General features: G+C 38.2%; 1 protein-coding gene across 3 annotated transcripts in view; it reads left to right on the top strand.

The window, feature by feature from the left end:
• The window catches only part of POLD3 (DNA polymerase delta 3, accessory subunit), a 50,255-nt gene that overhangs the window by 11,816 nt on the left and 12,226 nt on the right, over nt 1-26,213 (top strand). For all 3 annotated transcript variants that reach the window (XM_508641.7, XM_003313210.6, XM_054661528.2), the window contains exons 3-9: nt 268-370; nt 7,026-7,065; nt 8,405-8,537; nt 14,070-14,337; nt 15,547-15,619; nt 20,948-21,113; nt 24,745-24,851. In XM_508641.7, coding sequence (XP_508641.3) covers nt 268-370; nt 7,026-7,065; nt 8,405-8,537; nt 14,070-14,337; nt 15,547-15,619; nt 20,948-21,113; nt 24,745-24,851 — 890 coding nt within the window. The remainder of the gene's footprint in view (nt 1-267; nt 371-7,025; nt 7,066-8,404; nt 8,538-14,069; nt 14,338-15,546; nt 15,620-20,947; nt 21,114-24,744; nt 24,852-26,213) is intronic.

The raw sequence follows: 26,213 nt of genomic DNA on the forward strand, positions 1-26,213 counted from the left end.
TCAGTCCCTCTTGGTCTATTATTAATCTTATTTCAGTTAATGTACTGATCACTGTGCCAGCTCCAAACACATGGACTCTACTCCCCATGTCCTGTCTAAAGTCCATCCTTTTTTTTTTCAACTGTCCATAGGCCAAGCAAAAATGCTACTGTTCAGAAAATCTGATGGACTACCAGATTTCATTTATCTTTTAAGTCATTAATTAAGAGTTGATCATGTAAAAACTCTTACTGATGTCTTACTTGTGCCTTCTTTTCTTTGGAATAGGATGCTGTATGATTATGTTGAAAGGAAACGAAAAGAAAATTCAGGAGCCCAGCTGCATGTTACCTATTTGGTGTCTGGCAGTCTCATTCAGAATGGACATTCCGTAAGTTCTCAGAGCCTTGTAATGAGCTTAAATGTGTTTGTGTTATGAAGAGTGTTATAACATAGTTCAGGGGAGAGAAAAAATCAAGATTCTGTGTTATAGTAGTTTTAAAGAGCTACTTGATGGTGATGATTATTTTGGATTTTTAGATTAAATCTAAAACTGAGAAGTTTGGGTAATATCTTGGCTGTGATGCAGAGACTGTATCATTATTATGCAATAAGATGTTAGGAGACTGCTTCTGTTATTCCCTATATCTCTTTTTTTCCTCTTGAAGGTATATGGAGAACAATGGTGTTTAATTTTCCACCTGTTCAAATTTCAAACCATGAATACAAGTGTTCAAAAATTATACTTTTTTTAACTGAACTTCTTTTAATTTTGAACATTCATTTGGGTAGGCTTACGTCTAAGTGCCTGAAGGGTAAGAGTTTTTGGCAGGAGCATAGCTAATGCAGTGCATAGGCTGGGAACATTTTATTCTCCTTCCTCTTCTTTTTGTAGTCCCACCTGGTATCTGGTCATCTGGCAACACAGGTGACTGCTGGATTTCATCATCCTGACTGTAAAGCTTTCTCAGGTCTGCTTGACTTTTCTCTTAACTATTTTCATGTCCCTCTCAGGGGCACAGGGATCATTCTATTACTCCCATGCCTTGGTGGCTACCAGAAGCTCTGCTAAGATATCTTGTTCCCTCTCCTGCACCAAACTGGGCCTTGGGAGCTTTAATAATTCCTTCTCTCTGGCATCCTCCCAAAAGTAAGGCATACCTCCTCTGTTCTCACTTCCTCAAACTTCCTATCTGAAGGTTCTTTCGGGCATAAAAAGCCCCATGGGACTTGGCCCAAAGGTCAGGTGGCCGTTTCTCAGAGATCCACTCTTTTCCTCTTTCCTTTGATTTTCCCTTAGAATCATAAGTTCAGAGCCCTGATTTGTCAAAATATTGACTGGATTTGTTTTTTAGCGATTGAGTCCCCAGCATGTGAGATTTAAAACTGAAATGTCAGGCTGGGTACAGTGCCTTGCTCCTGTGATCCCAGCCCTTTGGGAAGCTGGGTTGGGAGAATCACTTGAGCCCAGGAGTTTGAGACCAACCTGGGCAACCTAGCGAAACCCCATCTCTACAAAAAATACAAAAATTAGCCAGGCATGGTGGCATGCGCCTGTAGTCCCAGCTACTCAGGAGGCTGAAGTGGGAAGGATTACTTGAGCCCATAAGGTCAAGGCTGCAGCGAACTGTGATTGCACCACTGCACTCCAGCTTGGGTGATATAAAATAAAACTGGAATGTCAATTTAGTAATTTACAAGGAGCCACAAAACTGCTAGAGGGATCCTATCCTTATACTCTGTAGCGAACATATTCTTTTCTTGTTTCCAAGCTATTTGGCAAGCCAAATGATAACCAAGATATTTGCAAGTGTAAAATAAGATGTCATTTATATGTCTGAAGCAAAGTTAAACAGACGTGACTCATTTACTTGCAGAGATAAACCTGCCTCCAGAGTTCTGCCACTGTAGAGCTCTTGAATGGATACTGTCAAAGTTTATGGCTGATTGTCATATTTTCTTCTGTTTCCAGGGTCAACTGACCTTCTGTCTCTTTCTCTAATTATGTCAGTACCCTCAATCTAGTCATATTCAAGCCTTTACTTGGAAATCATTATGTTTCTTTAAAGCAGTGATTTTTATTCTTTTTTTGGTCATTGATCCCCTTGAGAATCTGAAAGAAAAATGCATATGTTGACATTCATAAAATTTTGAGCTCATGGATCTTCTGGAATAGGATCCAAAGTTAAGAATTTACGTTTTAAGATAATGTAGATTTTTACTCAAACTAACCCATTATAACAGGGGCTCTTAATTTAGGATTCTTAGATGGTCTTTATGGTTGGTCTTCAAAGTCCAGGGTTTTCTTGGATGACACTGAAAGTGTTCAAATTGTGTTCCTCAGTGCATATTTCCGAGACCATTTTTCAAAATGATGTATAACCTATAATCAGTTAAAAACTAAGCCATGGCTTGCTTATAAAAAGGTCTTCTGTTTCTAAGTATAAGATGGCATTTAAATTCTGCCTATCTTTTTTTAGCAGCAGAGTGCTTTTTCAAACAAAATCTTAATCAGAGTTCTATATATAAAATTTATTAAGAGTGGGGTTGCTGTGGTTGAAGTGGTTGTGAGGATTTCAGAGCCCTGGACTTGCCCTCCCAATAGCCTCACTGGGAAGCTCTGTGGAACCCTGTAGAACGAACTGACCAAATGTGGATGCTTACGTATGCCTTTTTTCCCTTAAAGGGAATCCTCCTAAGGAAAGGCAGATTATTAAGCATTATGATCAGGTTTTGTTCTTTTAATTCTTCTATTAATAATTTCCTTTTTAAGTTTTTAGTGCTTCTAGAAAGAAAAAAGACATTACGCAGCTTTGTATGGAATTTATTATTATTATTATTATTTATTTATTTATTTATTTTTTGAGACGGAGTTTTGCTCTGTTGCCCAGGCTGCAGTGCAGTGGCGTGAACTCAGCTCACTGCAAGCTCTGCCTCCTGGGTTCACGTCATTCAGCCTCCTGAGTAGCTGGGACTACAGGCGCCCGCCACCACACCCGGCTAATTTTTTTTTTTGTATTTTTAGTAGAGACGGGTTTCACCATGTTAGCCAGGATGGTCTCGATCTCCTGACCTTGTGATCCACCCGCCGCGACCTCCCAAAGTGCTAGGATTACAGGCGTGAGCCACCGTGCCTGGACTTATTTTTATTTTTTATTTATTTATTTATTTTTTGAGACAGGGTCTCACTTTGTCATCCAGGCTATAGTGCAGTGGCAGAATGTCGGCTTACTGTAGCCTCAATCTCTTGGGTTTAAGCCATCTTCCTGCCTCAACCCCCCAAGTAGCTCGGATTACAGGTGCTCGCCACCACGCCCAACTAATTTTTGTACTTTTCGTAGGGACGGGGTTTTGTCCTGTTGCCCAGGCTGGTCTTAAACTTCTAAGTTCAAGTGATCTTGAACTTAACTCAAGTGATCTGCCCTTCTCGGCCTTTCAAAGTGCTAGGATTACAGAAGTGAGCCACTGTGCCTGGCCTGGATTTTTTTAAATGTAAATAATTTTTATTTTTCCAATGATTATTATAAAAAATGTTTAACAATATATAGAACGTGAAAGCTTCCTTCAAATCTCATCCCAGAGGTTCTTCCAGAGGATTATTTGAAAATTTCAAGGAAATGTTTGGTTGGTTCTTTTTGTAATGTGAAGAACTGTCAACCTGATCTATGCTTTATGGGTTCCCTGTTAGCTTTTCATCTAATAATTTTAGCTGAGATTAGTTTTAATCATTGCCTAAATCATTAATTCACTAAAGGTTACAAAATGGTGATGTTTTGCCTTGAACTCCTGGGTCCAAGCGATCCCCTTGCCTCAGCTTCCTCAGTAGCTGGGACTGCAGACATGCACCACCATGCCCAGCTTATTTTTTATTTTAATTTTTATTAGAGACGAGGTCTCACTATGTTGTCCAGACTGGTCTTAAACTTCTGGGCTCAAGTGATCCTCCTGCTTCGGCCTCCCTAAGTGCTGGGATTACAGGCATGAACCACGGCACCTGGCCTTTCTGTTTTTTTAGCTGTAATTTTTCTGTGAATAATTTTCTCTCATCAACTAGCCGTGTTTTCCCTGTTATGCTAAGAACAGAGGGCTTACCCCCTCCTAGGCTCTGGGTTTGTGGATGCTCCCTAACTCCCGTGTCCACTTTAATAGGAACCCATTGAATCAGAGCTCCACTCTGGTCTGCATTGTTTTAGCACCAGCTGGCATTTCCATTCTGTTGTTTTTATGTACTTTCAGTATCCCCCAAGGCAGTATATAGCCACACGGACCTGTCTGGTCTATTCAGATCTTCTCATGAGGTGCGAATTACTGTTTTTAGGGCTCTTACTGCAAAGCTGCATAGGTTTTGAGTGGTTCATTCCTAATGGTCTGTAATTTTTATAATAAGCTCTGTAATTTTTAGTGTACAGTTTTACGGAACATGACTTTTTTCTTCCCTTGAATAAACCAATGAAAATGACATTTTTAGGAGTGCCAGTTTTAAGAGAAAATGCATTATGAGAACATTAATAATCCCAGCTCAAACTTATGGTTACACTTTTTAAAAAACTTATTTGATGTTTAGATTGCTGTTTTTTTATGTTGTGAATTTTGGTGGTTCTGAACATTAACAAAAATATCTATTTGCTTTAGACAAATACACGAGGTTTAGAAAAGCAAAACCAGTATTATTACCAACAATTTGATTACTGAAAATAAGATTTCTTTGCAGTTCTTTGTCTGTAGGATATGTTCTGCTAAGGATGCACAGTCATCCTGTATTTTAGAATCACTTGAAATAATTCCTCACTGTACTGAAGCCACCAATTCAATATCTAGTTCAATTCATTTTTTTTTTTTCCATTTTGCTTTCAATTGATAGGTTCCCTCCTTTCCCTTAGAGGTAACTGTTACATTGAGTTTGCCTTCTCCTTCCATTGTTTTTGATATATATATATATATATATATATTTTTTTTGAGATGGAATTTTGCTCTGTTGGCCAGGCATTGGAGTGCAGTGGCGTGATCTCAGCTCACTGCATCCTCCGCCTCCCAGGTTTAAGCAGTTCTCCACCTCAGCCTCCCGAGTAGCTAGGATTACAGGTGCCCACCACCACGCCCAGCTAATTTTTTTTGTATTTTAGTAGAGACGGGGCTTCGCCATCTCAGCCAGGCTGATCTCGAACTCCTGACCTCGTGATCCACCTGCTTCGGCCTCCCAAAGTGCTGAGATTACAGGCGTGAGCCACTGCGCCTGGCCTGTTGTATATATTTTTAATATAAGAAAATATATATTCATTTTGCCTCTCTTTGTTAGATAAATGTTTTCATACGTGCAAACTATTTTGCACTCTGCCTTTTTTTACATAACAGATTCAGAGCATCACTCCACAGCAGTTATAGAAATATTCCTCATTAATTATTACAGCCACATAGTGCCACATTGATAGATATACCTTAGCTTATTCAGCAATACCTTATTGGTAGTTGTTATTTATGATCTTTGGCTATTACAAATATTAATAGTGCTGTAGTGAATAGCTTAGTGTCTGTGTGTTTTGTATATTTTTGCTAGTGTGTTTTAGGGTTACATTCCTAGAGTAGGATTGCTCGGTCAAAGGGTGAGTGCATGTGTACTTCTGTTGGATGTTGCCAAATATCACTCTGTTTCTTGTTCCCACCAACAATGTATGAGAGTGCCTGTTTCCATATAGCATTATGTTATAATATGTTTTAGGGCTATTTATATTTCTTTTTCTGTGAACTGTCTGTTCCTACCACTTGCCCCCCTTTTTTTTTTCCTTTTTTGAGACGGAGTCTTACTCTGTCACCAGGCTGGAGTGCAGTGGCGCGATCTCAGCTCACTGCAACCTCTGCCTCCCGGGTTCAAGTGACTCTCCTGCCTCAGCCTCCCGAGTAGCTGGGACTACAGGCATGCGCCACCATGCCCAGCTAATGTTTATATTTTTAGTAGAGTCAGGGTTTCACCATGTTGACGAGGGAGGTCTCCATCTCTTGACCTCGTGATCTGCCTGCCTCGGCCTCCCAAAGTACTGGGATTACAGGCATGAGCAGCCACATCTGGCCTTTCTTGCCCATTTTCTAAAGAGTTGTTAGTCTTTGTTTTCTTTATTTTTAGAAGTTGTGTATTAACCCTTTGTGATGTAAGTTGCAGTTTTTTTCCGCTTTATCATTTGTTTTTGTACTTAAGTTTTTTTTTCATTTAAAAGTTGTTTTTTTTAAATAGATTATTTCAGTTATTTCTGGATTTTGAATTATACTTAGGAAATGTTCCCTCTTTCTTAGCTTATAGCAGGTTATAGAATTCACACATGTTTTCATGTGCATATATGTGTTCTTCTCTTTTTTTTGAGACCAAGTCTCACTCTGTCACCCAGGCTGGAGTGCAGTGGCACAATCTCAGCTCACTGCAACCTCTGCCTCCCAGGTTCAAGTGATTGTCCTGCCTCACCCCCCTGAGTAGCTGGGATTACAGGCGCCTGCCACCACGCCCAGTATTTTTAGTAGAGACAAGGTCTCACCATGTTGGCCAGGGTGGTCTTGAACTCCTGACCTCAGGTGATCCACCCACTTCGGCGTCCCAAAGTGTTGGGATTACAGGCGTGACCCACCACACCCGGCCTTATTTTTTACATTTAAATCTCTGATCCATTTAGAATTTATTTTGGTATATGATGTGAGGAACAGATCCAATTTTTATCTGGTTCCATGTGATTATACAGTAATTCTTATTAAATCACTCACTAAAAAGCCTTTGCTCACACTGATTTGAGATGCTGTATTTTTTTAATTGTAGTACTGAAATCTGTGCTAGATCACTTTCCTTAACCTTATTGAGAAGTTTTAAGATAAGCAAATTATTATTTTTTTTCCTGAAAGTAAGCAAATTAAAAGTGAGTCTGACTTTATTAAATTATAACATATATTTTAAGGAGTGCCTGGTGTTTTCCTAATTTCACATCCAAGCACAATTGAATTATTGGAGCAAGGAAACTAAAATTGCAGATTCTTACATTAAGCACTAATAAAGTGTTATTTTCTTACAGTGCCACAAGGTTGCAGTAGTGAGAGAAGATAAATTGGAAGGTAAGTGTTTTAGTGACTTAGCAACTTTTTCCTCTTATGGCATCAGTGTAGGTGCAATAAAAAATCTGCCTCTAACATCTGCGTATAATATATTTAGCTATTTAACTGAATAGCCCAATATTCATTTTATGAGTAGTTTTTAAAGCATGTTAAAATATGATACTACAGCTGCCTGACTTCCCATTTTTAGGGCCAATAGCTGCTGACATTTATAAAGCACTTTTATCACAGAATTTCAAAACTCGTGACACATGCAGAAACTGTTATGAATACCATATGAGCTACCTCATCAACTGTAAAAAGACAGTGGCAGTTTTTTTAGGAAACAAGTTAAAGAATGCTTTTCTGGAAGTCAGAAAGACTTCTAAATAACTTCTAAATTAAATTTGTCTAACTGTTTCAAGACTATCAGTGCTACCGTTCGATTGTTTAAAAACCCAATTCAAAGGAATTTAATAACAGTCAGGGTCCTCATGATCTTGGACCTATATCTCAAGACAAAACCTGTACTGTTGTACTTTGTATATAAAGGCTCCTTGGCCTGCAGGCCCCATTTCACAGATTGGGACTGAGGAGGGTGGAGGGCAGCCACGCCAGGGACACAAAAAATATGTGTATTTTAAAAAGAAAGCGTTCTTGTCCATGGGGGTAGGGTGGGGGTATTTTACCAAATTTAACTCTGAAGTATTCAGAGTGGTGGGTTTGTCCACTTTTTTCTTTCTGAATTCCCACAGTGTTAAGCAAAGCAAAATGTCTTTATTCTGTAGATATGTAATGATTATCTACTATGTGCCAAGCTCTATACTAGGCACTGGGGACATGGAACAAGTTAGCTGCAATCCCTTCCTTCGCGGAACCTAACATTTATTCTTGTGGTGTTCTTTTGTGTTTCTCCTCCGTAGACTTATCTAGTTAGTAGTGTTTTTATTATAGAGTTGCCTTCTCTAAACTAAAATTGAAATATATAAATGAGTATTCTCAGATAGAAATTACTTAGTCCTCTTTAATTATATGCTATAGTGTAAGGCTCTTTTCTGACCGAAAGAAAAAGATCATCGTAGTCATCATCAATCATTAATATTTACTAAGTGTCCACTGGATGAGTGATACCCTCACAGGTGCTGTCCTTAGAAATGACTCACCACCACCTACCTTGTCATAATGTCCCCATTGCAGACAGAAGAGTTGATGTTTTACTGTATATGTGGCTGTGTGGCCTTTAGAGTTTTTTGGACCACCACAGATTACAAATGCTTTAATGCAGAAGGGCTTCTTGTTAAAGTCCCCACATGCTATGAAGTTTGTATATTAACAGACTGCTTTTCCTGTTGACTTGTAGCAGTGAAGTCCAAGCTAGCTGTGACTGCCAGCATCCATGTGTACAGCATCCAGAAAGCCATGCTAAAGGACAGTGGGCCTCTGTTCAATACTGACTATGACATCCTTAAAAGCAACTTGCAGAACTGCAGCAAGTAAGCTTCTTAATGTTCCTTGTGGGCTTCTTTACGAATTGATTTTGTAAGATGTTTACACAGTGGCTGCCTCTTAAGAGTGAATGCCAAGTCTAGTAAAACCTCATTTATCTTGCAGTAAGAAACATGCCTGGTTTTATTAGTACATCATAAGGTGAAAAATAGCAGCCACAACCCATATTGAAAACCCCAGTGGACTCTCCATAAATCTGTTTCTCATGTATTTATCCTGTCACTGCCACCAGAAATGTTTGTCGTGCCCTCTCTAACTCCCTTACCCAGTCTCTGCTTGTCTAAATCCTACCCATCCTTCAAGAACCAGTTCAAATGTTGTCCTTAAAAAAACAGTTCCTAATTTGATATCCCTCTACTTTTCATCCAAAAGCAACTTTTTCTTGAGCTTCCATAGCCAGGATCAGGTTTTTAAAAATCTTTTATATCCTTAACAGCACAAGGAGGTAACGGACTATAATGCGTGTACATTTTGGAAATTGGTGGTCACAGGCTTGAGTTGTGGCTTTGCTGCTTAGTAGCCCAGTGGCATTGGACAAATTACTTAAACTCTTTGAGCTTTGGTTTCTTTGCCTTTAAATTCAATGTAATAATGTCTCCTTTGTGGGGTTGTATTGAGAATTCAGATCAGTTCCCCAGACATACATTGAGCACCTACTACTTTGACAGGTACTGAGCAAAATCATTTGAATTCATTCAGGAAATAACTCATGAGTACCTATGACATACCATACAGTATAGAGTGAATGTGCCCGCGTACCTTTTCATGTAACTGAGGGGAGACAGGCAGTTATGGTACAGTGTAAGAGTACTGTAATAGGAATATTGGGGGAAGATGTTGGCAGGGGCACTTATCTCCCACTTTTGGATGGATAGAGTGAGGGGACAAGACTGTTATGACTTATGACACAGAAGGTTATGATATCTCAGTTGAGGCCTGAAGGCCCAGTAGAAATAGCCAGGCAAAGGAGAAATGAGAGACTAAGGACAGAGCTAAGGGAGAAAACATGCTTGTGCAGAACCACGATCATTTTCTATGGGTGCAACTTAGACTGAAAGGTAGGAAATAATTAGATAGAAGACTAAAGAGGCCAAGCAGGAATTACATTATGCTTTGACTACTAGGATAAAAATTTAGACTCTATTCTGAGAGCGCTGGGGAGCCACTGAAAATATTTAAGCAGATGGAGTGAAATTATCAAAATTGCATTTTAGAAAGATTGCTCTGGTTGCAGTATTGAAGATAAATCAGAAGAGAATAATCTGGAGGCAAGGCCATCAGGGAGGAGAAATGTGGCAGTAATCCAGGTGGATACGACAGTTTTCTAATGTAAAGTTGTGCTGTTGGGGATGGAGAAGTATGAAGGTTAATGAGTCATGACCATCAAAAAACCTCAGTTTGGCTGGGCACAGTGGCTCACGCCTGTAATCCCAGCACTTTGGGAGGCCGAGGCAGGTGGATCACGAGGTCAGGAGATTGAGACCATCCTGGCTAACACGGTGAAACCCCGTCTCTACTAAAAATACAAAAAATTAGCTGGGCGTGGTGGCAGGCACCTGTAGTCCCAGCTGCTTGGGAGGCTGAGGCAGGAGAATGGCGTGAACCCGGAAGGCGGAGCTTGCAGCGAGCAGAGATCGCTCCACTGCACTCCAGCCTGGGCAACAGAGCAAGACTCCATCTCAAAAAAAAAAAAAAAACCTCGATGTATGGTAGTGGTTGGGGACAAGGTGTGTGGGGGTAGGGGATGGTGGAAGACAGCCTTTCTTGGTATTGAAAGGTTGATACCCATGCTTCTGGCTTGGGCAGCTGGGTACTAAGAAGGGGAATATAACAGGAGGAGCAGGCTTTAGGAGAGATAGAAAAATGACAAATTGGGTTTTAGAGATGTTGAGTTTGAGAAGCCTGTGAGAAATCCAAGTGAGGATGTCCATCGCAAAAGATAGGCGAATCTAGAGCTAAGGAGAGAAATCTGGGGTAAAGATAGAGATTTTGAAATCAGAATAGTAAATGGGCCATAGCAGTAGATAGAGTTTTCAGAGAGAATGTATAGAATGAAAGAAGGGCAGAAAGTAAAACTCTAGGCCAAAGTACTAGTTGTGTGACCTTGGGCAAATTATTTAACCTCTCAGTGCCTCCCTGTACTTGTCAGTAAAGCTGACAGTAGTACCAGCCAGATAGGGTTGTAGAGGATTAAATGGACTATTATATGTTAAGCACTTAGAATAGCACTTGGCAGGTAGTAAGCACTATTTAATGATAGCTGCTTTTCAAGGGAAGAATAGAAAAAGAGGGGTCCAAGGGGAGCCACCAGAGATAAGAGTATATGGGGTTTCAGCCCCTAAGGAAAGAGATTCAAGTAGGAGGAACCAGTCAACAACGTCAAACATTGCTGAGAAGCCAAGTAAGTTAGGAAGTGAAAATTGTCCATGGCATTTAGTGATAGCCTTGGTAAGAGCATTTTCAGTGGAGTGACCAGATTCTGGTGAGCTAAGTAAATGGGGACAGAGGAAGTGAGACAGCAAATATGGACAGCTCTTTCCAGGAGATTAGACTGCAAAGCAGAAAAGAGGGTGGTAGCTAAGGAGGGATTGAGACGGGAAGGATATATACATTTCTTAAGTTGAGAATAACTTGAACTTGGGTTGTTAGAAAGGTGCTGTAGGAAGAAAAGGTTGAAAATCCTGGGGAGGTGGGATGACTGATAAAGATGGGTCCTCAAGGAGAGAAAGATATAGAATTGCCGTAGTTTCTGTAAGTTCCATGAGAATAGGGATCGTGTCTAAATTGTTAACTATATACCCAAAATAGTGCCTGGCACACTAATAAGTAGTTACTGAGTGAATTAATGATAGACATTAGTTCTTTTTTTTTCTTTAGCTCAAAACCTTGAGTATAATAAGCATACAAATATTTATTAAATAAATATATGGCCAAAGAGGAATAATTTACAAGTCTCTTATCTTTTAGGGAAGGATTTCAAGAAAATATTAACACCCTGATAAGTTTATTTGAAATATATTACTAGATTTCAAAAAATTTTAAAATCTAGTTGGGTATTCCAGGCTCTAAAAATCAGTTCCCTTGTTATATCTAGCAAGTAAGCAAACAAGAATAAAAGTGACGCAAAAGTTCAAAATGAAATCTGCCAGGGCCCACTAAAATAAACATGGCAAGTAGAAATGTGGTAATAGGAAGCACTTCAGTGAAACTTTACCTAAATACTTAAAGTATCCTCAGTAGAAAAGTGAATTTATCTCCAACAAATGAGTTTGTATTTAGTCCCGAGAATTATGGGCCAACTGAGATCTGACTTATGATTTCGTGTGTTTTAAGAAGTGCCGTGACATGAAGAGAGTTGAAATTTTAGGATTGAGCAGAGATCTCTTGTCATCAGACATACTCCTAGCCTAACTCGGTCTCTTCCTCATTGCCAATTCCTGGTCCTGACCCTAAGGTGTAGAATTCAGACCAGAGGAGAAAGAGTTGTTTCAAGGCCAACTTCAGACGTTGACAGTGAAATAAAACATTACCCTTTTCCTTGTATGTGGAAGCACTGCAAGGTCAGAGAGGAAGAGCAGTGGGTGAAAGCAAATGATTTCCGTCTGTTCTTAACTCTGATGCATAAAAGATGTGTGTAAATACAGAGTTTTCTGATGAAGACCATAATAAATCAGTGGAAGATTTTTGGAGCTTTTGACTCTAGCTTTGGGGCTGCCCAGTCTAAAGTTACTTCTGAGATGAAATGATGTATCAGGGATTTTTTTTTTTTCATTAGGCCAGGTATTCTAGCAGTTAATCTTGAAGTTGTGCCTGGTTGATCTTTTAAGATAATTGCTATCACCACATAGCTTAGAAATCTCCCACCCCAAGTTGAAGGTGATACACTAAAGAAGGGAGAGAAGCCAGAAGCCTCACTTTCATTCACTTAGTCATTCTTTCAACATGTCGTTTCTAACACTTTTCTATGTGCCAGGTCTTGAGCTGGGTGCCTGAAATAAAAAAGATAAATAAGACTTCAAGGAGGTCTTACGTATGCTCAATAAGCAAGACTGGGAAAAATAAAATATTTTTCTTTGTTAGAAAAAGCTGGGGAACTTTGCTTTAAGTACAATCCTTTGAGAAGGCTAAATCAGTTACCCATTCACAATGTGGAATGTTACATTATGGATTTGTGTGAAACGGCACTTCTATAATGATTAGAGAGAGATGTATGTTCCCTTTAATATGCCACACAAGCTGTTCCACCAATTTTCTTCGCTTGGCCTTGGGCATACTTACTTGTCTGGTGCTGTTAGTATTATTAGAAATTATTAACAAATGGTTGTAAAGGACTATAGGTTATAGGAGCCAGTGGCTCTGCTTCCAGCTTCTCCCATTTTTTTTTGTTTTTCATTTTGAGACAGAGTATTGCTGTGTCGCCCAGGCTGGAGCGCAGTAGTGTGATCTTGGCTCACTGCAACCTCTGCCTCCTGGGTTCAAGCAATTCTCTTGCCTCAGCCTCCTGAGTAGCTGGGACTACAGGCACGTGCCACCACGCCCAGCTAATTTTTGTATTTTCAGTAGTGACGGGGTTTCACCATGTTGGCCAGGCTGGTCTTGAACTCCTGACCTCATGATCCACTTGCCTTGGCCTCCCAAAGTGCTGGGATTACAGGCGTGAGCCACTGCACCTGGCCTCTTCCTTGTTTTAAAGCATGATTTATTTATTTATTTTGAGACAGCATCTCACTCTGTTCCTAGGCTGGAGTTGAGTGATGAGCTCATGGCTCACTGCAGCCTTGACCTCCTGGATTCAGGTGATCCTCCTACCTCAGCCTCCTGAGTAATCAGGGCTGTAGGCATGCGCCACTACACCCAACTAATTTTTGTATTTTTTGTAGAGACAAGGTTTCACCATGTTGCCCAGGCCCGTCTTAAATTCCTAGGCTTAAGCGATCCGCCCGCCTCAGGTTCCCAAACCGCTGGGATTACAAGCGTGAGCCAATGCGCCCAACCCTACAGCATGATTTACTCTGGCCAAGAGAGTTGCCAGGAAATTTGTTAATATTTAAAGCTTAGTTTTGATTCAGTCAATATTTATTGCAAATCTAGCCCTATCAGAGGAAGGTCTTTAAAAACAAAGGCTATTTAATTTCCCAAGGATAATGAAATTACTGCATCTTTTATTATTGTTGGTTGCATTCCTACTCTTTTGAATTAGAATACTTTTATCAAAAAAAGCAAGAATATTCAATTAGTGATAGAAGGCACCTAATTCCAATCCTATCTATTACTAACTAGATGTATAACCTAGTAAAAGTGACTCACTTCTCTCTAATATTTGTTTCTTTATGTAATAGAGAGTTTCATACATTTTTCTAAAGTCGATTCTAAACAATATTAGAGTTAAGTATTGTGTGGAAGAAGCAAGAGTTTGAAAATAAAGTTTTATACTGACATTAGTTTTTTTTCCTTTTTTTGTTGAACCACCCAAGAATGCATATGCTGACATTAACTTAATGTAACATTTCTGTCCCCAGATTTAGTGCTATACAATGTGCAGCTGCCGTCCCTAGAGCTCCTGCTGAATCCTCTTCATCTTCCAAAAAGTTTGAGCAGTCACATCTTCACATGTCAAGTGAGACACAAGCCAACAATGAGCTGACCACCAATGGTCATGGCCCACCTGCATCCAAGCAGGTTTCCCAGCAGCCCAAAGGAATTATGGGAATGTTTGCCTCCAAAGCTGCTGCTAAAACCCAAGAAACCAACAAGGAAACGAAAACAGAGGCGAAAGAAGTAACAAATGTAAGTCTTCTTTGAAGATACCCCTTCATTGCAGCTCAGAGTGGGTAACTAGAAAAGCATTAATGGTTGCAGTGGTAGTAGTTTATTTATATAAGATTCTGATATTCAGTTCTGATTTTTCTACTTTAGTTTGAACCCTTTAATACTTGATATTGTTATCTGAAAGAGTTCTTTTGCTTTTGATAATGATTCTCACCAAACCTTGGATTTCCTTTGCAAAATGGTAATGCCTACCTTGTGCACATTACAAGATTGTTGTGAAATCCAGATGAAAACATGTGAAAACACCTCGAGAATTGTTAACATTCAAAAAAATGTTTATTTGCAATATGTCATTCTGAGGAACATCTTATATTCTGGGCTTTGCAACATATACCTTCCTTCCTAGTGTATTTCCCATTCTTATACTTTATGCAGGTTTTTTTGTTTTGTTTTTGCCTTATTTGCTTCTCTTAGATTTTTATTGTTCAGTCATCTGAACTAACTCAACGGCATTGACTTAAGAAAAGTATCATTAAGATACTATTTTAAAAATCCAGAAAAGTATAATTATTGTTGTTACTATTATTATTATCACTGTCATTTTCCAGTGTCAAGTGTATTTAATTCAGATCACTGTCATTTTCAAGCATCTGTCTTGGGAAAGAAGAAGGATGGAGGAAAACACTAACGTTTATTGAATTTCAACTGTGTGCCAGTGTCTTTGTTTAAATCCTCTTATCAGTTCTGTGAGGGAGATATTAACTATTTCCCTTTCGCATATGGTAAAACTGAAACCTAGACTTAAGTAATTTGCCTGGAGCCCATATTGCTACTAAATGGTGGGAACCAGGAATTCAGATCTACTTCTGATGATTAAAAATGTAATGTTTTAGGTTTTCCCGCTTTGACATACTGCCTCTGATCTTTTTTAATTCTGTCAAATTAAATAGTTTTTAAATGTGCTCAAGAAAAGTTTAGATATATCCATGGATAATTAATTTTATAAGATATATAAGAAACTAAGCTTTAGAGATTAACACCAGTTACTATCTGGTGTGGATTATTGTTCTAGATTTGTTCTTATATCTAACACCTACGCGTTTTGGCATGATTATATAGAGACTATACCATCGCAACAGTTTGCTATAGAAGAGATTGTTTGAGACTGCTACTTCATGAACAGCCTAAATGCCAGCAAAAAATCATATGTGTTTTCTGTGCTTGTAGGCATCTTCAGCAGGCAACAAGGCACCAGGGAAAGGGAATATGATGAGCAACTTTTTTGGAAAAGCTGCTATGAGTAAGCATGTTCTTACCTCACTTTGACTAACGAATGAATGTTAATGTAATGACATATTATACCTGAAGTGAAAGCCACTTTGTCTAGTTTTTGCCAATGCAAGAGACTACCTGCATTCTAACAAATTTACAGTGTACTGCCCAATATATTGATGAAAGTAACTCAGCTAGAACTTTATGGGTGAGTTAGGCTCAGTTGAGATCTCTTCGAGAGCAGTTTATTTTTCCTGGTTTAACTTCCTGCCTTGAAAAGATAATGAACTATTTGCTTCATAGGGCCCTTGAAAATGGGTGATTAAAATAAAAGGGAGGCTGCCTGGCTACGCAGTATAGTGTTGAGGTTAATAACGTGGATGCTAGAGTCAGTTTGCCTGGTGTGACCTTTATTTCTTCTATCTCTCAAGGGTCCACAAAAGCAAATATTTTGCCTTTCTTCAGTTATTTTTTGCAGATTACTCACAGTAATGAATTAGACTTCCAGTGTGAATTAGAAGGGCCCAAGTAGTAATGAACGTTTAAAAATCTTTTTTGAGAAAGCAAAAATCTTCTTTATTTTTAAAAAGATACTTAAGTAAGAATTCTTTCGTATGGAAAGAACCAGTAGTCACATATTTTCATACTTCTCATATCAAGTGTACATCCCCTGAGAGTATGTGGTAGAATACCAGGAAGAATGCAGGAGCCACAAGATAATTATGGCACACTTTCTTGGAGCATCAGTTTTACAAAGATTTTTCAAGGAGGCATTTTGTTACATGCCTATGCAAGCAAAATTAGTTAGAATTCTGCCTTTCCATGATGGCTAAATTGGTGGTCACGGGAGGGATTGAAGTGACTTTTTTTTTTTTTTCATATTCTGCTTATGTAAGGGTGACAGTTTTTGTGTTTGCTGTAAAAGCTATCAGAGAACGTTTTTGTGTTCTTGCAGCTCAGAATGGGTAACTAGAAAAGTGAATGGAAAATGTGATACTTAAAGGTTACTCGGAAGCATTATTGTATTACTGCAGGCACAGTCGGTGCACAGGGAATGCTTCCTACTTCTGTTAAAACAGGTCCCCAACCCACAGGCCACGGATGGGTAGCAGTCCGTGGCCTCTTGGGAACCGGGTGGCACAGGAGGTGAGCAGCGAATGAGCAAGTGTTATTATGCCTGAACTCCACCTCCTGTCAGATCAGTGGTGGCATTAGATTCTTATAGGATTGTGAACCCTATTGTGAACAGCACGTGTGAGGGATCTAGATTGCGGGCTCCTTATGAGAATCTAATGCCTGATCTGAGGTGGAAAGGTTTCATCCTGAAACCACCGCCCCCGACCCCCCACCGCCGCCCACCACCACCCCTGTCTATGGAAAAATTGTCTTCCATGAAACTGGTCCCTGGTGCCAAAAAGGTTGGGGACTGCTGTGTTAAAGCATCATGCTGTCACTGACCTGCCTGGCTGTTACGGTTTTTTTTAAAAAAATCAAACTATACAGAAGTATGCTTATTTAAATCATGTGTTTAGTTAGCAAATAGATTGAGCACCTGCTATGTGCTTGGCATTGTTATGCAGTGGTGATACAATAGAGGAAAAAGACAAACAAGGTCCCTGCCCTCAAGTCCTTATATTCTACTGAGAGAGATGGACGAATAAATATGGAAAAAAAGCCAGGCATGGTGGTACATGCCTGTAATCCCAGCTACTCGGGAGACCGAGGCAGGAGATTTGCTTGAGCCCATGAATTCAAATCCAGCCAAAAATGTAGCAAGACCCCATTTCTTTTTATTTATTTATTTATTTATTATATTATTATTATTATTATACTTTAAGTTTTAGGGTACATGTGCACAATGTGCAGGTTAGTTATATATGTATACATGTGCCATGCTGGTGTGCTGCACCCATTAACTCGTCATTTAGCATTAGGTATATCTCCTAAAGCTATCCCTCCCCCCACCCCACAACAGTCCCCAGAGTGTGATGTTCCCCTTCCTGTGTCCATGTGTTCTCATTGTTCAATTCCCACCGATGAGTGAGAATATGCGGTGTTTGGTTTTTTGTTCTTGCGATAGTTTACTGAGAATGATGATTTCCAATTTCATCCATGTCCCTACAAAGGACATGAACTCATCATTTTTTATGGCTGCATAGTATTCCATGGTGTATATGTGCCACATTTTCTTAATCCAGTCTATCATTGTTGGACATTTGGCTTGGTTCCAAGTCTTTGCTATTGTGAATAGTGCTGCAATAAACATACGTGTGCATGTAAGACCCCATTTCTTAAAAAAATAAAGGGAAAGGAAAGAAAGAAAACATTTGAATAGTGGATGATTGTAATTGCTAGGTAGGAGTAATAGGGTGTTATGATGGCACGTAACACAGTGAGGGGGAAAACCTGGATAAAATAAAATACTATTAAATATTAATCTAAAAATTGCTTACAAAGTTAATTTATTTGACATTTCTTCAAGGCTGAATGTTCAGAGTAAAATTATGACTTTTTATTATATTTGACACATGACAAGATCATTACAATGAAAATGAAGCTTGAGAATTGGATGAAGAGAGTTCATTGTGGGGACTTGAACCATTTAAAACTTAATACTGGACAGTAACAAGTGTTGACAAGGATGTGGAGAAATTGAACCCTTGTGCTCTGCTGTAGGGAATGTAAAATGATGTGTACTCACTTTGGAAAATGATGTGGCAGTACTTCTAAAAGTTAAACGTAGAGTTTACCCAGCAGTTCCTCTCCTAGATATCTACACAAGGGAATTAAAACTGTATGTCCACACAAAAACTTGTACAAGATGTTCATAGCAGCATTCTTCATAATAGCCAAAAATTGAAACAATCCAAAAGTCTGTCATCTGATGAATGGATAAACAAAGGTGGTATATCCAGACAATGAAATGTTATTCAGCTATAAAAAGTAATGAAGTACAGATGGATATGTGATATGCCATGGATGAACCTTGAAATATTAAGTGAAAGAAGCCAGATAGAAAAGATCATATATTGTTTCATTTATATGAAACGTCCAGAATAGGCAGGTCTATAGAGACAGAAAGTAGGGGCTGGGTGTGGTGGTTCACGCCTGTAATCCCAGCACTTTGGGAGGCCGAAGCGGGCGGATCACGAGGTCAGGAGATCGAGACCATCCTGGCTAACGCGGTGAAACCCCATCTCTCCTAAAAAAAATACAAAAAATTAGCTGGGCCTGGTGGCGGGCGCCTGTAGTCCCAGCTACTCAGGAGGCTGAGGCAGGAGAATGGCATGAACCCAGGAGGCGGAGCTTGCAGTGAGCCGAGATCGCGCCACTGCGCTCCAGCCTGGGCGACAGAGAAAGACTCTGTCTCAAAAAAAATAAAAATAAATAAATAAATAAATAAATAAATAAAGGTTGTCAGGGGCTGGACTGGGGTTGAGGAGGAATGCTAATGGGTTCAGGGTTTCTCTCTGGGGTGATGAAAATGCTTTAAAATTCGACAGTGATGGTGGATATACAACTAAAACACACTGAATGTAAAGTGATGAATTTTATCGTATGTGAATTATATCTCAATTTTTAAAAGTAACGCTTTATATGTAATAAAATTCAGCATTGATGACAAAATTTAAAGGTCATAATTGGTTATCTTTATTTGCTTAAAAAGGTTTCATGTTTTCTTGAGTATAAGAAGGAAATGCTTTTAATCAGCTAGAAGATAGGTGACTTGATCATTCAGGTAACAAAAAAATGTCATTAAATTTTCCTTAATAATCGCCTTACAATGTTGCATTGAACTACCTCTTTACCAGTTAATTGGCTATTGGTAGCTGCATATATGTTTAAGTTGGAGTTCTCAAAATTCTGTGAAACCAAGACAGAAGAAACTCTGGATGCTGAATCTAATGTTTGATCAGTGGCATTTTAATTCAGATCAGTTTTCTGTAATTGGTAAACTCAATGCAATAGCCTCTCTTTCCTTAATCCATAGGTAGGTAGGAAGTATTTGGAGGTTTTTTTCTCCTAATGATGCAATTTTTAAAACAATTGCTATTAAAACAATATAATTTATGTGATAGATTGCAAAATTTGCATAAATTTTAAAGCTACACATGTGACTCCAGTGAACTGTATTTTTTGGCTTGGCTGTTGACCCCTAGACCCCTGGAGATGCATGTTTACTCTTCTATACAATTTGGGATATTTGAGAGGCACTGACACTTGAGAACAACAGTTGAAAATGCAAGAGTATGCCATCGTTGGGAAGGTGGATTCCACCGTTCGCATTTTCCATTCAAGTCTTCAGGAAAAAGAAAAGTATAAATAGATTGCATTTTACACTTTGGTCCATCAACTACCCTTCAAATAATACATATTATTTATAAAGTATTATACTAAGCTATGCATAATAGCCCAGATTATGATGCCAATTTTTTTCTGCACTGTAGATGGTTTAAGCTATTATACAACATATAACCAAAACTACTTATTGAAGCACCTCCAGCTAATGACAGCTTTCTAATAGTATTTTATGCCTTTACTTGTGAAAAGCTATCACTAAGTACAGCGTGAAGGCTAGATGACATGCTTCTATAGTTCCTCAGATGGCTAGGCCTGTTTGCATTTCTTAGTTCTCCCTGCTGCACTGTAGTCATTCTTCAGCTTGGTGTAGGGAAAGGGTTAAGGACTTTGAGGAGTTAAACTGACTTTGGTTCAAATCCCTACTCTTTTCTGTCAGTGTTACCTTGGATAAATCATTTAACCAATACTGATCTCTTTTAATCCTTATGATAATCTTGTAAATATTATCTCAGGTTTAGAAAAGACTGACTTAGATAAAATAACTTGCCCAGAATGAAGCGGGGTTTGAACCAAACTTCTTTGACTCCAAAATAGTCTTTAAATTTTATCATTAAGGTAGTAGTGAGATATTAAGGGTATCCAGGCATTAAAAGATAGAATATATAGAAAGCAAAGGTCTTGCTGCAAATCGTTGTCACCATTTGTAAACTGTGTATTGTTGGGAAACGTCTTGTAATCCTTCTGATTCTTGATTTTCCTCATCTGAAAATGAGAAGGATGATACCTCATAAAGTTGTATGTGTTTTTTCTAAGCCTTGCTTTTACTATCATTTAGCCTGGGGGCTGTGATACAATGAGGGATTAGCAGGAGGCAGAAATGAAAAGTTACAGTTAGAGTGGTAGTTGGAAAGGAGGAATGTTTTCTGAATAGTCCATGAGCTCCTTTTTGCCCCTGCTCCTAACATATTACCTGGCACACGGTAGACTGTCAAAAGAATGATGTATTAATATTGCATGATGGGGTCATATGTCGTCTGCTATACTTTATTTATAGATAAACTTAAAGTCAATTTGGACTCAGAACAAGCAGTGAAAGAAGAAAAAATAGTGGAGCAGCCTACAGTGTCTGTCACTGAACCAAAGCTGGCAACTCCTGCAGGCCTGAAAAAATCCAGCAAAAAAGCAGAGCCTGTTAAGGTGCTGCAGAAGGAAAAAAAAAGGTAGGAAAATTTTGTTGCTTATTGGGGAAGAGTCTCTACTGGGGGTGAGAAGGTCTCTTTGGGCTTATTGACAGCAGGCAGTTTTCAGTTAAGTACTAAATCCCACTTAATGCCTAAGGGATACAACTATACAACCAAAATGGAAAGAGAAGCCCAGTAGCTTATCTAGTGGAATAGGACCGTGGGATCAGCCAGTTTGGATGATTTAAGGACCAAAGTCGTATTTTTGGCCGTATTGATCTAAATTGATTGTTGATTTTTGTTTTAAATTTGTGGACATGGCATAAGTGTGCCTAGTTTGTGTGTGTGTGTGTGTGTGTGTGTGTTTCACTTCAAATTGCCAAATGAACAGTTACTGTTTCCAGTCAAATTTAAGAGAAAAACTTCTTTGTTTTCTTTTTATATCAATGAGTTTATTTTTCAAGTGGTAAAATGTAATTAGAAAAGAAAATAAAAAGCACATAAAGCTATTAAAACTAGATCCAGGAATTGGAGACACTACCTCATAGTTGGTAGAATTAGTCTGCTGAAAGAAATTCTAAAGGACACTGTCAACACTGATAGGCCTAGAAAGACGACCTTTGTGACAAGATTGGGACTACTCTCGTTGAAAACATCAACAAAATGGTGAAATTTTAGAGGGTTAAAGTTCTGTCCAGTGGGCCTCACTGCCTAGGAACATATGACTTGTATGGATTAAAATGTCCACAACCATGGGTACGTCACTCACTGTTGATACTTATTGCCAGCAATGCATTCAGTATTTCACTACTAAATGTGATGATAAATGTAGATTTTTAATAGATGCCCTTAACCAGATTGAGGAAGTTGTTTTCTGTTCCAAGTCTGCTAAGAGGTTTTATCATGAGTGGGTATTGATTTTGGACAGATGCTTTTTTGAATTGATTGGATGCTCAGATGGTGTTTTTATTAATGTGGTGAATTACACTGATTTTAAAATGTTAGGCCAACCTTGTGTTCTTGGGATAAACTCCACTTGGTTATGATGTATTATACTTTTTTATATATTGCTGGATTAGATTTGTTAATATTACACTAAGCATTTGTTGCCTGTGTTTATGAGGTCTACAGGTCAGTTACATTCTTTTCTGGTAATGTCTTTATCAAGTTGCTGTGTCAAAATTGTGCTAACTTCATAAGATTACTCATGCGCTGCAAACGATGTTTGGGTCAACAATGGGCTGCATATATGACAGTGGTCTCGTAAGATTATAATGGAGCTGAAAAATTCCTATTGCCTAGTGACATCATAGCTGTCATGACATGGTAGCGCAACACATTCCTCACGTGTTTGTGATGATGCTGGTATAAATATACCTACTGTGCTGCCAGTCATGTGAAAGTATATCATATATATTAATAGTTATATATACATAATACTTGATAATAAAAATGACTATGCTACTATAATTACTGCACTATACTTTTTATCATTTTAGAGGGTATTCTTTCTACTTATAAAAAAAGTTGACTGTAAAATAGCCTCAGGCAGCCCTTAGGAGATATTTCAAAAGAAGGCATTGTTATCATAAGAGATGACAGCTTCATGTGTGTTACTGCCCCTGAAGAAGACCTTCCAGTGGGACAAAATGTGGAGGTGGAAGACAATGATCATTGATGATCCTGACCCTGTGTAGGCCAAGGCTAATGTGTGTTTGGGTCTTAGCTTTCAACAAAAAAAGTTTAAAAAGTAAATAAAAAATTTTTAAAATAGAAAAAGGCCTATAGAATAGGGATATAAAGAAAATATTTTTGTACAGCTGTACAATTTTTTGTGTTTTAAGCTGTGTTATTACAAAAGAGCCAAAAAGTTATAAAATTGAAAATAAAGTTAAAGTAAGCTGTTTATTATTGAAGAAAGAAAAACATTTTAAAATAAATTTAGTGTTGCCTGAGTATCCAGTGTTGATAAAGTCTACAGTAGTGTACAGTAACATCCTAGGGCCTTCACATTCACTCACCACTCACTCACTGACTCAGCCAGAGCAACTTTCAGTACTGAAAGCCCCATTCGTGGTAAGTGCCCTATACATGTGTACCATTTTTAATCTTTTTTATACAGTATTTTTACTGTATCTTTTCTCTTTTTAGATGTTTAAATACACAAATACCGTTGTGTTACAGTTGCCTACAGTATTGAGTACAGTAACAATGATGTACAGGTTTGTAGCCTAGGAGCATAGACTATACCATCTAGGTTTGTGTGAGTATACTCTGTGATGTTCACACAGTGAAATCACCTAACAATGCATTTCTCAAAATATGTCCCTGTCATTAAGTGATCCATGACCGCAGTTGGGAGAAGTTTCCTCTGTTTTCTGAAGGAGTTTATATATACGTGTATATTTTTCAAATGTTTAATAAAATTTACCAGTGAATCCAGGGCTGGATTTTATTTGTGGGAAAGGTTTTTATTGTGAATTTGATTTAACTAGAGCTGTTCAAATTCTCTAGTTCTTCTTGGATCAGTTTTGACTGAGTTGTGTTTTTAAAACTCAGTCAAAATTTGATCTAAATTGTTGAGTTTATTGGCATAAACCTGTTCATTATATAACTTTATTCTTCGAGTTTGTAGAACCTGTACTCGATACAGATTTCTTTACTGTTTCATTCCTGATTGATAATTTATATTTTTCTGTTTTCAAAATGGGTTTTATAAAAGGCTTATTAATAAAATTAATCTCCCAAAAATAACAACTTTGGCTTTGTTAATTTTCTCTTATTTTTTATCTCATTGTTTTCTGCTCTTATCTTTATTGTTTCCTTTTACTTTGGGTTTAATTGTTCTTTTTCTAGTTCAAGGTAGAAAGGAAAGTTGGTATTTAAAGTTATATAGGACATAAGGTACTTGATGGCAAAGATTATGTCTTGTATATATTTGTTTCTCTAACATTCAGTAGGCCTTTGATAAATTACTTGTTGGTTGCATGAGGAGTGTGATGGAGTATCCATTCATCCAGAGGAGCTAAATAATGTCATGATGGAGTCTAGGATTTTTTTTTTATTATTATGTCATTAGAATCACCTTAAAAGGATATCTCTGCCTTTGCTCATATTGTTCTTTCTCTTTAAAATATGTTTCCCCTTTCTACATGATGAACTTCTACTTAGCTTTTAAGTTTTCCAAATATGAATTATATTCCATAACATTTTATTTGTCCAGTTAAATCTACCACATTGCCTTATAGCCAGTGGTGTTTGCCAGAGCTTCTTGAAAACAGTATTTTCTTCTGTATTGTTGCATTCTCAATGGCTAGCAAAGAGCCTTGTATGTATGTAGTAGCTGCTTATTTAAATGCTTGTTGGATAATTGAAAGGCCAATCAGGGAAGTAAGAAGGAATTTGGAAAGATTCTTGATAACCTGGTTGTAGCTTCCAGCAGTCTCTAGAGAACTCTAGAACTTTTTTATTCAAGTCACCTCATGAAGTGACCTAGTTGTGGTCAGTTAGCAGAGTATCCTTAACAAGAGTCCTTCTTGGACTATTTGGCCGTCCTTTTCTACCCTCTGGAATTAAGACCACGAGTTATAAAGCAAAACCCATAAGAGCATGTGAATACTGACATTTTTGTTCTGTGTAACACGCTTAATTTATTTCTGGATGGCAACAGGGGGAAGCGAGTAGCATTATCTGATGATGAGACAAAGGAAACTGAAAACATGAGGAAAAAGAGGAGAAGAATCAAACTTCCTGAATCTGATAGCAGTGAAGATGAAGGTGGGCATTACCATTCATTTTGGGTCAGGGGGATCAATTTTACTTTCAATGTTCAAGGAGCTAAAAAAGTAATGGATTAAGGATCACAATGAGAATAGTAATTCTAGCATTAAGAGACACCATAACACCTCTTTCTGTTTGAAATCTGCATTAGCCTTTTGACTAGAACCATGATCTTTTGGAAATTTGTCAAAATAACACGGAAGGAAAGAGGATAAGAATTATTATTATACATACTATCTAAGACTTTTTCTTTCCTTTTTTTTTTTTTTACTTTTAAGGGGACGATATTCCTTTAGCTACCTTCATGTGAATCTTTTAAGAGTTGTGACGTTCTAGGCAGCCAGGGTATTACTGGTGGTGGTCCACACAGGTAAAACTAGGGTTAACTGGAACAACCTACAGTGTCATTGTTAGAAGGGAATGACACTGTGGACCCTTCTAGTTTTAGGCTGTGGGCAATGTTGTAAGATAAGCAAACCTCATAAGGGCAAGAGTCTTACCGGGAACATTAATATGCTTTTAAAAAAATATCAAGTGTTTTGAAGAGCCAAGATCTTGCCCCAAATTGTATAAAGTATATAGAAAAAGAAGGAGGTTAAAAAGAAAGTTAAATGGGTTGAACTGATATGCTGGACGACTCTACCTTGAAAAGCCCACTTTGAGACATAGTGGTGAAAAGTTTGAACTGCTCTAATCAATTGTCCATGAATTCATGGCATAATGGGTATAAAACATTTTAAGTAATGAGGGGAAATCTAGTCCAAAGGATTTCAGCATCACATAAAGATGCAGAGACAAACACAAACAGATACTAAAAGGGAGAGTAAAGAAGAATAATGAATGCGAAAAAGGAACCTACTGAGCTATCAAAGGACAAACTTGTAAGATTCTGAAACTTGTAAGATTCTGCTTTTTCCAGAAACTACTCTAAGAGGAATTGAAAATGGTAAGAGAGGCTTCCGAAAAAAGGATATTAGCTCAGCTATACAAGTGAGTGAAAACAAATTATATATACAGATGACAGTAATGCAAAAGAAATGAACAGACCCAAGAAATAGTAGCAGGAAGCTGAATCTGTGATAGAGGTGTAGCATCTTTGACACTTCTGTGGATTTAGATTCTACCATTCATGCTATGTGTTTAGAATTACAGCCTGTGATATCCTGTGAGAGGTACAATGTCCTTCTGTGGGTTTTAGTGGCTCTTTAGAATGGGTAGGAGTAAGACACGTGAGCATCCCAGAGAGGCAAATGCTGTATTTTCATTCCATTGTCATTTATCAAAATGCTTTGGCCAAGGCTGCTGAAAGGAACAACTCCATGTAGACACATGGGAAAATAATTAGGAAGTAAATGTAGG

The sequence above is a fragment of the Pan troglodytes genome, chromosome 9, assembly GCF_028858775.2.
Source record: "Pan troglodytes isolate AG18354 chromosome 9, NHGRI_mPanTro3-v2.0_pri, whole genome shotgun sequence".
NCBI lineage: Eukaryota > Metazoa > Chordata > Mammalia > Primates > Hominidae > Pan > Pan troglodytes.